General features: G+C 49.6%; 1 protein-coding gene across 4 annotated transcripts in view; it reads left to right on the forward strand.

The window, feature by feature from the left end:
* Positions 1-14,087, forward strand: part of LOC109389672 (dipeptidyl aminopeptidase-like protein 6) — a 624,125-nt gene that overhangs the window by 537,392 nt on the left and 72,646 nt on the right. For all 4 annotated transcript variants that reach the window (XM_019655448.1, XM_019655450.1, XM_019655447.1 and 1 more), the window contains exon 6: positions 347-399. In XM_019655448.1, coding sequence (XP_019510993.1) covers positions 347-399 — 53 coding nt within the window. The remainder of the gene's footprint in view (positions 1-346; positions 400-14,087) is intronic.

The following is a 14,087-nucleotide window of genomic DNA, read 5'->3' on the forward strand; positions in this document are numbered from 1 at the left end:
CAGTCCCTGATGGCCACCGCGTCCTCGTTAGTTCTGTGCTACATTTAGTTGAGCTGGAAATCTGTGCCCCTGATTTAATCACCAACCCGGTAGCCATGGAGATGACATCAAGCCTCCAGCGGTCCAGGGCTGCCCAGTAAACCCTGTGCAAGTGATGAGAATAAAATAAACAGGGAGCGTACATTAACTTCCTAAGTAAATAAAAGGCTTTGCCCCCAGGTCTCCTCCTTAACAGCGTTCAACCCGCTGATGTTTGTTAGAATCCACCGTGGTTTGAAAAATATCACAGTCACAGCCTTTGTCTCAATGCTTCTTTTGTTTTGTTTTGTTTTGTCCTTTGTTTCAGATATATCAGCACTCCTATACTGGATATTATGTCCTGAGCAAAATTCCTCACGGGTAAGATTGTTTTTTTTCATTTTCTTTTAATGAGAAATCTGCAGAGCAAAACCAAAGGCAGAACATTGACTACAGGCTTAATTCTTAGGAATTCACAGCGGGAAATGGGGCATCTTGACTTTTGCCTGCAAAGTGCCCTGATGTGGTGGGGCCTCTGTGCAGCACCCAGGGTCAGGGGTCACCTGAGCTCTGCACTGTCCCACTTGTGAAGCCCCCATCCTAGACCAACTGTGCCATCCCCACCCCTGCTCTGGGTCCTTGTGCTTTGTAATCAGCTGCAGGAAAGGTGGGCTGGCTGGTCCAGGGCCCCCAGGAGGGCTCCTGAATATGCACACAATACAGAGGGTGGCACCGGGAGCTCATGGGTCTCTCAAAAAAAACATAATTTGGAACCCAAAAGTGTGTGGAGGGGGGGCAGGAAAGAGATGAGAGCAAGTGTGATTTCAAAAGGTTTTCAGGGCTGGGGAGACAGACCCACACACTACACAGGGGCGTCATCAGGAACCCATCTCTGGAGCCCAAAGGCAGGAAGACGTGGCCGACATTTGGTGAGGCCGTTTGCAGAGTCGGACACACAGAAAAACCGTTTCAGAACTCGGAAAGTGGGGCAGGAATGGCTTACGGTTTTCATTTCTGTTCTTTCTTTCCCCCGCCTCCTGTAACCCAGCTCCCACCCTGCCGTCTTGTTCCCCACCCCCATCTTTCTCCTTCTCCCCCCCCCCACGGTTTCTTTCACAGCATCTGGAAGAGGTGAGGTTTGGGGGAAATGTTCAAAGAACTTGGATTGGGCTGCTGGTGATGCTGTGTAGGTCCCTGTGAATTTTTTAGGGGGGGTGCGGGGGGCTAATTTTCCCCATGCAGGTGTAAACAAACAGCAGGAGTTGCTAACGAGTATTGTTCCACTGGAGAGCCTTCATCCCAGTGTGACTGCTTTCAGCTGCTGCCGTCTGTTTTCTACTAGGTTTAGGTAGAGCCCGGGCATACCCTTGGAAAACAAACACGGATCAAATCATTTCATTTGGACTTCGGACAAATGAAAGATGTAGATTGCAGCAAAATGTGACCCATGGTTTCTGTTGGGCTATGAGAAAAATCAAGCCCCAAGGAACAGAAAATGACCCACGATAGTAAAAATAAAGCATCCATAGTCATTTTTCATTAAAGTCATATTTCAAATAGAAACTCAGGTGTTTTTCACGGAGGAAGAATCGTTCTGTGATTTTTCAAGCAAAGGGTCACGGCAGGCAGAGTATAATTACGCCTTGAGATTTATCTACCCTTTGTGGGAACGATAGAATTTATTGTGGATGATGGCTATTTCGTTCCATTTTATATAAATTTGTAAGACTCTAAAAGCATTGTAGGCTTAACACCTTGTGTTACTGTTTTACTGCACCCGTCAGAATTGAGGAAAAATCGATTCTGAAAACCTAGCTCCAGAATTTGCACACCTGAGGACAAGATATGGTCTACGCTGAACATTTGGTCTCAGCCTCACGATGACAAGACCCCATAGAGGATGCCAACGGATCATGAGCTGCTTTCGGCATTTCTAAAACAGTCATAGTAATAAGCAGTGCCATCATCTGTCCATTGGCTTTCACGCACCTTTATCCCAGCACAACAGGCCGGCAAGATAAGCGTCCTTATCCCCAACCCCCAGTGAGACCTCTGAGCCGGCAAGTGCGGGCCCAGCCTCTCATAGCTCACAGCCCAGATCCCAGCCCAAGCCTGGCTGACTGCAAACCCATGCTCTCCAAACAACCCCCTTAAATTACATTAGAGCCATAAATAGCAGGTTTTCAGTGGAGCTCATTTGTTTCTTTTCTAAGGACTCATAAGACTGAAACGTGTAGCAGGTTACTTGTTACATTTACCGGAATCAGTGTCTGGGGGATGAGACAGCCTGTGGCCCATCCCATCACCTTGTCAACAGAAGCCCCTTCTCCAGAAACGCTTTGCTCCACTACCCAACTCTTCCTCTTTGTCATAAGATCGTTTTTGGAAAATGAATCATTTAACGAATTTAAAATACTGTGAACATCTTAGTTCTGTTAATGAGATGGTGGATCTCTGAACTGGGTGAGCCTTCAGGCCTCGAATTGTTGCAGCTTCTGCCTGCAAAAGGAACTTGTTGACCTCTCAGATAGTCAGCTGTACAAGTGCGCCACCGAATGGCAGGAGGGGAACACAGCCCGTGTTTTAAGACCTTCCCTATAGGAGGGTTTGGGGTACAAAGGAAAGCACAGTTGTCCTTTTAGAATAAAAACAAGTCTATTAAAATATTTAAATTTACATTACCCACAGTCCTTAAAAACTGGGAGCTTTTCTTGATACTCCTGAAGACACAGATCGATACCTTTTTCACAGATTTCATCACTCTTGCCTCTAAAATTCTTCACAACAAGCCAGAGGCTATTCAATCTACAAGATGAGATTATTTGTCATTGGTGACTTGATTTTTTTTTTCTTCTTAGCTTCAGGCTTTCCAATCAGCCACAGAGTAGGGTCGAATTAAATTTTCAGTGCCCTGTGAATTCTGGTTTCCTTCCCTCGTGCCAGTGGCAGAAAGAATTGGGGAGCATGTACTCTCTTTCCTGCCCGTCAGGATCCCAAGAAGCCCATGCATTAGTTTCCTGCTTCTCCGGTTTTGGCCCCGTAGCTGGAGCCGCGTAGAACCTTTGTGCGTGTAATGACTGCACTTACAGGGAGAAGCCCGAGACAGCTGAAGTTTCCTCTGGTACTAAGAGTAGGTGTGTTCAACTTTCACCTACTGAATCTCCAAAAAATGGTGTTCTTAGAGGCCATATGTCTTTTACACAAATGTGTGTATCAAACCAGAATGAAAGCTAGTTATTTTTAACAAAGTGTTTCACAGTTTTTATCATAAAATGTCAACAAAATGAAGTAATCTTCCATGATAAAGATGGTAGCCAGCTAAATGTTCTCTACAGGGTCTGTCGCGTGCATTCATAAAAGTTTTTGTACACGTGGCTGCTGCTTCACATATTCCTNTTCTGGATGTCAGAGATGCACTTGAAATGGATATTTGGAAACAATTAGAATCACAGTTGAAATATTTACTGTTCCTCTCTGAAATATTTCCTGTATGTAAATGCATCCTCATTTTTAATCATATTCTGTTGATACTCAGATATGCTCATGGTAACTCATCACTAGGAAAGCATTATATGTGGAGGACACAGGATGAAAGAAACATTCTCTCCTGATAAGTTACATGAATGGGAATTGGCCACAAAAGGATGAATTGAAGTGCATTAGGGTTGGGCGTGGCATGGAGGGCTAAGCATGGCGTTCCAGAGAGACGCCAGGTTCTGGGGAAAATCGCCATCTCCACGCTCTTAAATTTAGAAAGTTTTGTGGAAGACCAGTTATCCCAGGAGGAAGGAAAGAGTTGAGATTAAATACTGAATCCTTAAGGATTTTTCATTACTTTTGTATTTTAAAACTGACAACTACGTGTCTCCCATGCTTTAACTGTTGCCTAGATTTTTACTCTAAGTTGTAAGTTCCATGCAGATGGGAAGAAAAGTTATGCAACCGGGGGGAAAAAAAACAAAGAACATTTAGTTTATATCACGTCATTTCCTAATATTTGTCTTACGTCACAGGAGCTAAACATCTTTACTTTTCACTAAATATTTCAATGTGCACTTTAGTTATTTGGGTCTAGAAGGTTGTTCTTTTTAAATCATTACAACAAGAGGCTTAACTTCATTAAGATGATACAATACGTTGGCAGGGCATGTGGAAACGTGTGCCGAATGGAGACATTAGAACATGGGGGTGATCGTGACACTCTGCTTAAGAGAAGGGGGCGCCCCTCTAGGAAGGACTGATTCATTCGGGAAACTTTCCATCGTTACCGCGCTTCAACATCAGGACTTCACAACTTTCTGGGCCACCAGCCATCGGAGTGGGGGCAGAGACTAGGCAGGAGGTAATATATTTTGGCAAAATGTTGGGTCACTGGGGCAATGCCAAGGACTGAAAGACAAAATGAAACAGGAGATTCAAAATCCAGCAGGGACTGGCTCTGTCATGAGATGAGATTTCTGCAGGATCCTGAAAAGGAAGGGGTATAGAGGGGCATAAAAAACTCCCGTACAGTCGGGAGCTTGTCACGTGTGGCATGTGAGCTCATTGATCCAGGATCAGGCATCTGCTCCCTACACCGAGACGCCGTTAAACTTACTCGCTCGCCAGAGCACGGGCAGCCCTCAGTAGGGATCTGAGGGGAAGGCATTTTAGTGGTCGCCAGGTTCAATTTCCAATCCACCAATATTTAGGTCACGATGGCCTAAAACTACAAAAGTGGGTGATTTCCTAGAGGAAGGCCATGGAAAGTGAGTCTGTGTGCATGTGCATGATGGGCGGAGGCAGGAAAGACCACAGCAAAATGAAAAGTGGGGCTCAGTGGGGCTGAGGGAGGGCAGAGGATGAGGAAGACAGCTGTGGGCTATGGACGTTTCAGAAAAATAAGAAGTGGACCAAATAGGAATGGACCCCAGGACAAACCCTCGACTGGTTATTCCCCGCCCCCGCAGTTATGGCATGCCACTGTCAACTATTTAACTATTTCTCACGATGTATTAAAAAAAACGACGTGCTGAAATTGTTTTCCCATCCTGTGGAAGGTGCTTTGGGTAACAAGTTTTCACATACTCGTTTTGCAAGGGACATTTGGTGTAGGAGGAAACCAAACTGCCTCGTATTCATGAACATCTAAAAGCGCAGTCTTTGAAAAGTCACCCGTCTTGCTACCTTCCAACTCCTTGTACTTTGCTCCATGATCAGAACTGCTTAGGGTTTATTTAAAGGAAGAAACGTAAATACGCCAGATAAACAGAGACCACAAAAAAAGAAAGGCTTCTCTCTCTAAGGAACAACTTCTTTCAGTGAGATGTAGCTTTTTTTTTAATGCCTTTCGAGAGAAGGCATTGTGCAAATGAGAACTTGAAATCTGATGTGTCCTTTGTGCCTGTGGTTCTTCTGGCTCCAGGGAAGAGGCTGTTTTGTGGAAGAAAGTATTAGATGGTTTCATCTCCGAGCAATGAGAAAAGCGTTTCGTCTTCCTCCCGCTTTCCCCTTTTTTAAAGGTGGCAAGCGAGTCAGAGCTGCACTTTGGTTTTTAAGGTTTCCACTAAAAGTGCACTAACATTTGCACTGACTGTTGCATCTGTATGCTTCTTTTACGTACAAACTTAGCAGACCCAGCATCTCGGGTTTTATCTGTCTCTTTCCTCTCTCATTTGTCTTTGAAGCTTTCTAACTAGGGATTCAGTCTTCAAGATGCTTTATTACACTGTCCATCCATTGGTGCCTTTTTTTTTTCCTCTTTGGCAATACAGACATAGACTTGACAATGGATAGTTCACTTGTCTTCTTACCGTTGCCCTTAGAAGGTTGTTTGGTCTTCCATTTCCTCCTTGGTTCCACTCAGGAGAATATTCACAGAGTGGAACTTCGGGACATTTAATATACTGTTTAAAGAAGCATGCCAAGAGATGAGTCTACGTGTTTGCTTGGGAACGGTATAACCAGGCATTGAAATGAAATCACCATTCCCAGGATGGATTAAAGAAATAGGCTTTCCACCAAGAAAGACATGATTTTTACTTTGCATATTTATTATACCTTTTGATAGCCTGGGCTTTTCAGTTAATAGCAATCAACTTGGACTTGTAACTTGAGCAGTAAGAGATACACCCTTTATTCAGGCAATTTCCAATGTAGTGTTTAGAGCNTGGCAACAAATTAGAAAGTTATTGAGAGAAAAGGAGTCTGTACTGGGGTCTTTTCAGAGGGAACCCAAAGCAAGGGAAAGTGAGAGGTTTGTGACGGAGGGCTCAGCCCTGGGATAGGAGGAAAGGGACCTGCTGCCCACATACACGGGGAAGCCGGGAGCTGGCTGAGAGGGCCGGTGAGCCCTGGGCTTTAGATGTGTGAAAAGCGGGCAGAGAGCCCACGTGGAGATGAAGCAGGTGGTGACAGAGTGAGGACTGGAAAGGCAGGACGGTGGGACTGACTCGCCCACAATCAGCCCGCTGTTCAGCGTCGGGCTGGTGCGCGCGCGCGCTCACACACACACACACACACACACACACTTTATGGCGGGGACAGGGGGAGAGTTGAGTGGGTGCCTCCTGCTGGCCTTCAGGGCAGACCTGGATTGGACGCAGCCTGGGCGCCGGGAAGCACGTGGGCACTCCCAGAGCGCCTGCTTACAGTGGAGGGGCATGTAGATGTGTCTTTGTCTCGTGGCACTGAGATGCCAAGTGAGAGTCTCCACTCCCTCGAGGCTCTTTTCCCTGAGAAGAGAACCAGACAGTCGTGCACCATCTTCTCTGTGCTTGGAAGTAAGTCCAATGCACTTGACCTGCAGTGTCATGAGAGGCCAGGGGTCAGCGTCGTGAGATATGCTGGGAATGGCCACAGAGATACCCGTGAGCTGCCATGCAGGAACTCCTGCAGCCTTGTCAGGCAGATAGCTCAGGCCTGTGTGTGCCGAGAAGAAGCACACTCTGCCTCCCCTTCATCACCTCTTGGCTGTCCTCCTTTCTTCCCATGTTCACCCGATCCCCCAGGACCCATTTTGGGTTCTGTGACATTCTCAGAGGCCTTGACTTCAATCGGCTGGCCACTGACCCCTTTCAGTGGGTGCACTAGCTGTGGCTCTAGTGTTCATCTTCTCAGAGCCATTTTCATCTTCCTGTTCTCTGTCAGTAGGATTTCTGGCTGGTGAAGAAAAGGTGGACTCAGGGGCTGGCCAAGTGGCGCGTTGGTTAGGAGTTGGCTTGGGACNTAGTGCCCACCTTATAGGCACATTATAAGAATTTAATGGGGTGACGTGTGCAAAAGGCACAGCAGAGAATTCTGCTTCTAGTGAACTTTTGGGAATGTCGTTTCTTTAAATGTTGGAGTAGGTACCCAATATATTTTTGTGGTCTCGTAATTAAATATTATCTGACGTTACTTTCTAGCCAGCTCAAATCCTTTCTGTTACAAAGGAAGGAATGATGTGCCCCTATATAATAAACTTCCCTTTAATAATTTTCAAAGCTGAGGCCTGTTCCATGACACGCAGGTAATTATGCACACGTGATTTTAACTTCTCCCTTAAAAGAGATGTCTATAGCTGCAACTATCCACAGTTCTCAATGTTCAATAAATGGTTTAATCTCACCTCAATCTGATGAGCAATTAATTTTAAGGCATTCTTGTTTTGCCTCAGAAAAGACAATATACATCAACAAAGACTTATTGAAATGCTGTATTGAGCAACAAAAGCGACGGTTGCTATCCTTCAGAAGTTTACAATCTTGTTGAAAGGGAAAAACAGAGACTTAGTATCACCATATACGAGTATAATTAAGTGCCCCCAAATGAGTATTTTAAACACTGAAAACAAAAGAAGAGCAAGTTGCAGGCTTCGGGGCCATAATGGGTCTGTGAAGAAAACCTGGCTTGAGCTGAGCCTTACAATTGAATCAGTTTTTTTATTTCGTGATGTGTTCGTAGGTGGAGACAGAGAGGAAATATCCCAGGGTGGATACATTACTCACCAGGCTTGCCTTTTTCAAGGAAGCAGCCTCTTCCTGGAATTGGTGGGGTGCCCAGGCCGGAGCAGGGGTGTTCACATGGGTAGAGAGAGGGTTGGATGGGTTTGGGGTGAGCCTGAGTACAAAGGACCTAACAGTGCCCCAAGGATGGGTCTTTACAGCGAGAACACAATGAGCACTTGGAGCAGAAGAGAGCTCTGATGACAACGGCAGGCTTCCGTTAGCTTTATGCTTGTCTGTAGAGTAGACGGCAGGGAAGGGCAGGTTCGGGGCACAGATTCAATTAGGAAGCCTGGTGGGAAGCCGTGAGTGCATGGGATGTGGGCGCGCTTAGCGTAGAAACCGCACCAGTTATGGTTATGGGTAGCTGGTGTGCTCTTGGAAAATGAAGACAGCGTTCGCGTGTTTATATTCCATATCCCCTTAATTAAATCTTGGGCAGCCTGTCTCCAGTTGTGAGTTGAGCCTGGTGCATGAACAGATTCAAGTAGCAAGTTCACGAGAGCAGTGAGGAGAATCCTCAGCACCACGGCCAGCTCCTCGGTGGCTTCGGGAGCACATTTCCGCCCCAGCCTCCCCTTTGTTTGCGTGAGTCCCCAGGAAGGTCGCTGCTGGACCGTGTGGGCACACACACTTTGGCTCTGCAGAGCAGGCAACCTGCGCAGCCGCCAGAGGTGGCATGAATAGGACTGTTTGTATGCCCTGGGGAGGTAACCGCTGTGAAGCCAAAATGTAGAAGAAAGAGATGTTCTTACAGTGGCACTTTACGTGTCTCTGCCATGGCATCCAGGGGGCAGAACGCTGTGATCACTAACGTTCATGAATTTCAGGACCGCGGACAGCTCTTAGGGCTGCACGTGAGACCTCCTATCCTAGCTGCTCCTCCGACTCCTCCACGCCCCTCGCATCCCCTTTCTCTCTCTCCCTTCTCCTCCCTCTGGAATACCAACTCTTAGCAAGCATCAACAAGAGAATGTGGGCTTTAGAGTCAAATAGATCTGGAAATGCGTTCTCAGTCAGCCTCTCTACCTGTGCAATCATGGGAACATTACTTTGCTTCTCTGGGCACAGTGACTCCATATATGGAATGGAAATAAAGTGTCTGAGCCATAGGGTTCATGTAGAGGTGACATGAAATGCTGCCGAATGATGAGGTGGTGCATGTCAGTGCCTGCTTCGCTGTGCCGAGAGCACTCCAGGCCCGGCTCGCGGTGGAACTAAGATCTTCCATAATACGGCACAATCGAATGAATCAGGCCTCCCCACAATTTCCTTACCTCTGGACAGAAAATAAACTTCAACCTCAATGTCAGGTCTGATTGATTGTAATGACTTCCCGGAGCCCTGAGTTTGAAAGTCGTCTAGAGTGATGCCCGAGCCCTGTGGAAACACCCGTGATCGATGCGTGTTGCCTGCAGCGAGGGAGGGGAGGAAGACACATGACCTCATTCGTGCCAGTCCTGCTCCGTGAACGACCGCGTCCGCCAGGTGTCTGGTTGCTGCTCAAGCACAGCGGGCTCCCGGGCGTCCACACCTCTGCACACCCCGTTCTTCTCCCCGCCCCCCCACCCACACACACACACATAAGCTTTATGCTCACTGCATCTTGGGTCCAACAAATCTCTCTGAGCCTTCAAGCCCCAAGGTCAAGACCCCTTCCCCTAAAACGCCCCTCCCACTGGCTGACTCCTAGTTAAGCGTGCTGTTCATTTCACGCAGTCATTTGTTCTTGCGTTGAATTGCTGGTTACCTTTTTGTAGCTATGCCGTTTTTCTGAACAGGCTGTTTAGGAGTGTTTTCAGTGCGCATCTGCCGCCCAACACATTCCTGTCCCTCATTCCAAGGTGTCAGAGAGGGGCTTTCGCTGGGAGGGGCTGCACTGTGTCTGTCCCCAGGGGCGTTGCCCAGGATGAGAGCACGTCTGCGCAAAGCACAGGAGCTGCCCCTTCCTCTGCGTCAGTCAGCCGGGAAGCCGTCAGCCACACATCAAGGGAGCCTGTTCCCACCATTCCATCCCCTGGAATCATCTGCTGTCCTCAAGGACACGATTTTCACACAAACAAACACGCTTGAAAGTGGGGTGAAATACGCGTGATGCGTCATTTCATCAGGCTCCTTGCTGATCGTAAACCACGTGTTCGTGTCCCATTAATTGTCCCCAACACCGGAGGCTCTCCATGGGTGTTGGTTGATAGTTGGAGGAAATTATGTAATTAAGCGATATCGACCATAAGAAGGTGCTCACCTGGGCCCCAGGTCAGTCAACAGGAGAGTCTCTGAGGATGGGACCTCAGGAGGGCTTTCAAAGTAGGTGGCTTGGGCTATGACCTGGGGTCAGCTGGCCCTGCCCCGCCTTCACTTGCTATCATCACTGAGTGACACCAGGATTGTAGTTGGAGCTGAGAAATAACCCACCACCTCTGGAAACACGTGACCGAAGGTTCCCCTGAGACGTTCATTTCCTCATCCTTGACAGACTCAGAGAAACAGGCAGGTCCCAGATTAACAGTGATCTTGGAGATTCGTTGCATGATATTCAGTTAAGGTCTATAGTATGGAGGTCTGCACCGGGCAGACGAGGTGCAGCCTGCCCCTGGGTCACCTGAGGCCACCCAGGAAGGACACAATGGGGCCATGTTTGACCGGGGTCTGGTCCGCCCAGACTGGAGTTTGCCTTGGGCTCCACCTAGTGGGATCAGCAGTGAAGTCACCTCTTCCTGTTTGTGCACCTGGGGACTCCGTGCTGCCGTCCTCTGCTGAATGTCACAGGGCCAGCTGTAAGTCACAAAGTTAGAGGCAGGTGTGCTGAAGCCTGGCAGTCGGGCCTGAGAGCCAGTCACCTGAGAAGGGCCTGTCTGCATCCCCAGGGCAGCTCTTGTCGCTCACAGACCTTTTCCTACAGAGATGACCGAGTGCACTTGGCCGGCACCCTGGGCGGCCAAGCCGGCCCGATGCCTGCAGCCCGTGCTGTGCACCCACTCCAGCTACAAGGTAATCAAGTGCTTGGCGTGTGCCAGGACTGTGCTAGACATGGGACGGACAGTGGAAAGGCCACACGCGTCCCTTCCTGTTGCGTTTATTTTGTTTTGATTTTACATCACGTTTTCCCCTTCACTGTGCTCCAGGCTGTCCCTACAGAGGGCTGGACACAAAGCCCCCACCTTATTTACATTGGTGACATTGCCCAGGTGTCTGGCAGCTGTGACCAGGAAAGCAGCACTCGGGACAGAGATGGTGGGGTGGGGACTCTGATGGAGAGACGGGCAGACACTGACCAGCGTGTGCAATGGCAGGCTCATTGCAGCTTAACTTCCTTATAATAAAACTCACACTTTTTGAATAGGTTTTCAGTAAGCTTTGACTAATGGGTACAATCTCAGAAGCACCCCACAACCAAGATAGAGACCATTTCATGTTCATCTTCCCCAAATATTCCGTCGTGCCCCCCCTGCCCGCCCTGTGGTTGTCCCGGCAACTGATGACAACTGATGTCGCCCGTCCAACAGGTCTGCCTTTTCTCAGATCTGTCTTCTAACCGGGCCAGACCCGCGCAGTCTTGTGCCGCTGGCAGCTTTGTTAGAGTAATTGCTTTCCACGTTCGCCCACGTGGCTGCGTGAGTCTGGTTCATTCTCACTGCTGAGGTGCAGCCCCTGCATGGATGTGCTGTAATGGGTAGTGCGTTCACCTGTGACACTTGAGTTGTGTCCAGTGTGGGGCTATTGTGGCCGGAACGGCTGTGCGTGTTTGCCGATGGGATTTCCTGCAGGCAAGTTTCCACTTCTCCTGAGCAAATAGCTAGAAGTGGAATTGCTGGGTCGTACAGAAAATACACGTGTAACTTGATAAACGGCCAAATTGTTACCACACTGGCTGTACTCTCCAGACCCCCTTTTTTTTAAATTCACTGCCCTGTAGGGCTGGGTTTTGTGAACCGGTCCCTGGGCGTGGCTGGCGGGTGTGACCGCACAGGTTCCCCGTCCCAGGACACAAGCCCGTGCTGGGCCTGCTCTCCCTGCCCCGTGCACACGCTCATGGTGACGCCATCTGACCTGACTGCGCGTCCCTTGTCTCCATGGAGCACCCTAGAAGTGACAGGTCGTTGAGGACGTCAGCGGCGGGCACAAGAGGAAATAGGAGGCGAGAGGCAGAGCGGAAACTTCGGAAGCGGCTGTTCACGTGCGGCCCCGGCAGAAACCCCGGGAGCTGTTAAGAAGCTCCGTTAAGAGCCCCCGCCCAAGACTGTCCCTTGCCTCTTGGACAGATTTCGGGGCAGCAATTTCTTTTCGAGACTCGCCTCTGTTGGAGGAAGGACCGGATCCCAAGCTGCACATGTCTAGGCGACATGGTCCTGTGCGGGGTCCATCTGCTCCAAGGCCAGAGGAGGCGCACGGAGCCTTCACACCCACACGGCCTGGCGACTGTGCGGCAGAAATCTACCTTCCGACCTGGCGTCCCCATCTGGGCTGGCCAGGGCCGAGGCCATTGGGCGGCTTCTGCAGGCGGCAGCGTAGGCTTCCTCAGACTCGTTACCACCCCTGTATTGTATCTTGACTGCAATGGCCTGAAGAAGAGAGGTCGGCGGCATTGGCCCTCCCTGGGAGCCATTGGTCTGCAAAGTGCCGCCAGCCCTGGCTGAACATGCACCTAACGCTGGAAGCGTTTCCAGAGCTGTTGACGGTGGATGGTACAAAAGAAGGCACAGTTTCCAGTGGGGAGGATGCAGGTGTATTTGTGGGGGCTTCCCAGCTCCCCAGGACTCAGCTCAGTCGGCAGCGTGTGCCACGCCGGCACACAGCGAGCAAGGTCACCACGCCACCCGGGCCACAGTGCCCAGGTGAAGAAGCAGCTACGCCAAGCAAACGCCCTGCCCGTCTGGACTGGACATCGGCTTACCCCTCGCCTGTACACCAGTCAGATGGATGAAGGTACCCACACTGTGCAGGGAGAGATGGGGGAATAGAACCCTTTTGAGAATTAACCTTTTCATAAACGCGGAAGTTTGGATGACCCGTCCCCAATCACTAATGCAAAGGTCAAGCTTTTTACATTTCTGTACATCTTCACTCGCATTCACCACATCATGGCCCTGATGTAAATATCTGTTGACCTTCGGAAATATGTGGCGTAGCTTTCAGGGCGTGCTAACACACACAGCTCCTACCCCCAGGCCCCCAACACAGACAGCCCGACATTGAGGATAAAATAACATTTCTTAAAGGAGGGAAAAACTCCAAATCCGGGGCTGAGGGGAGCCAGGCACTGAACAGCTGGTGGTATCAGAACAAGAATTCCTCAGCCAGGACGGAAGCTAACTGCAGACGTCCTGCTGGAGACATGAACTTGGCCAGCTCCCCAGCCAGTGTCTTCCCATCGTCCACTGCCAGGTCAGCCCCTCCCTGGGCCTCTGGTCTGTCTCCTTCAAATAACTGACCCTATCAAAATAAAACTATACATGAATACATATTAAATACAAACATTCCAAGATGCCAATCTGGGAGATACCTGGAAGACCCCATATGTCACTGATCTCAGAACACCGGTTTTGGACCACAGCTCCAGGCAGACCCAGCTCCGATCCGCTGTGCTCTGTCCCAGTTTGTCTAACAAACCAGCCTGTCCCAACAAAGATGCCATGAGCAGCCTGGAGGAGAGGCCCTCGGCGGTTTGCAAGTAGTGAAATGGCAGCTCTTGGTAGAAAGTCACCCCTGGGGCTTCTGTCCCGTGAGGAAGTGGAGGGCTGTGCACGTCGGTGGACATGATCGTGCTGAGCCTGGGCTGAAGGTCACGGAGGTGAGCTCTCCTGCCCTGCTGTGTAACCTTGGGCACTGCTCTTCGTCTCCTCGTTCCTCAAGTGGAGCTAAAGGTAACTGCTCAAGGGCTGGCCGAGTGGTGCGGTGGTTAAGAACTGGCTTGGGACGCCAGAGGGCCCCGGTTCGGATCCCACGTTTGAGGGCCAGTGACACTGCCTCTACAGCTAAGATGCTGAACAACAGCTCAACCTGGAGCTGGGCTGCTGTGAGTCACCGGCGATGGCGTAGGCTGCAGCCCCTGTGGCAGTGGGTTGCCATGGGCTACCATGTGTAGCCAGCAGCCAGCATGAGCGG

Source organism: Hipposideros armiger, unplaced genomic scaffold (genome assembly GCF_001890085.2).
Source record: "Hipposideros armiger isolate ML-2016 unplaced genomic scaffold, ASM189008v1 scaffold_239, whole genome shotgun sequence".
NCBI lineage: Eukaryota > Metazoa > Chordata > Mammalia > Chiroptera > Hipposideridae > Hipposideros > Hipposideros armiger.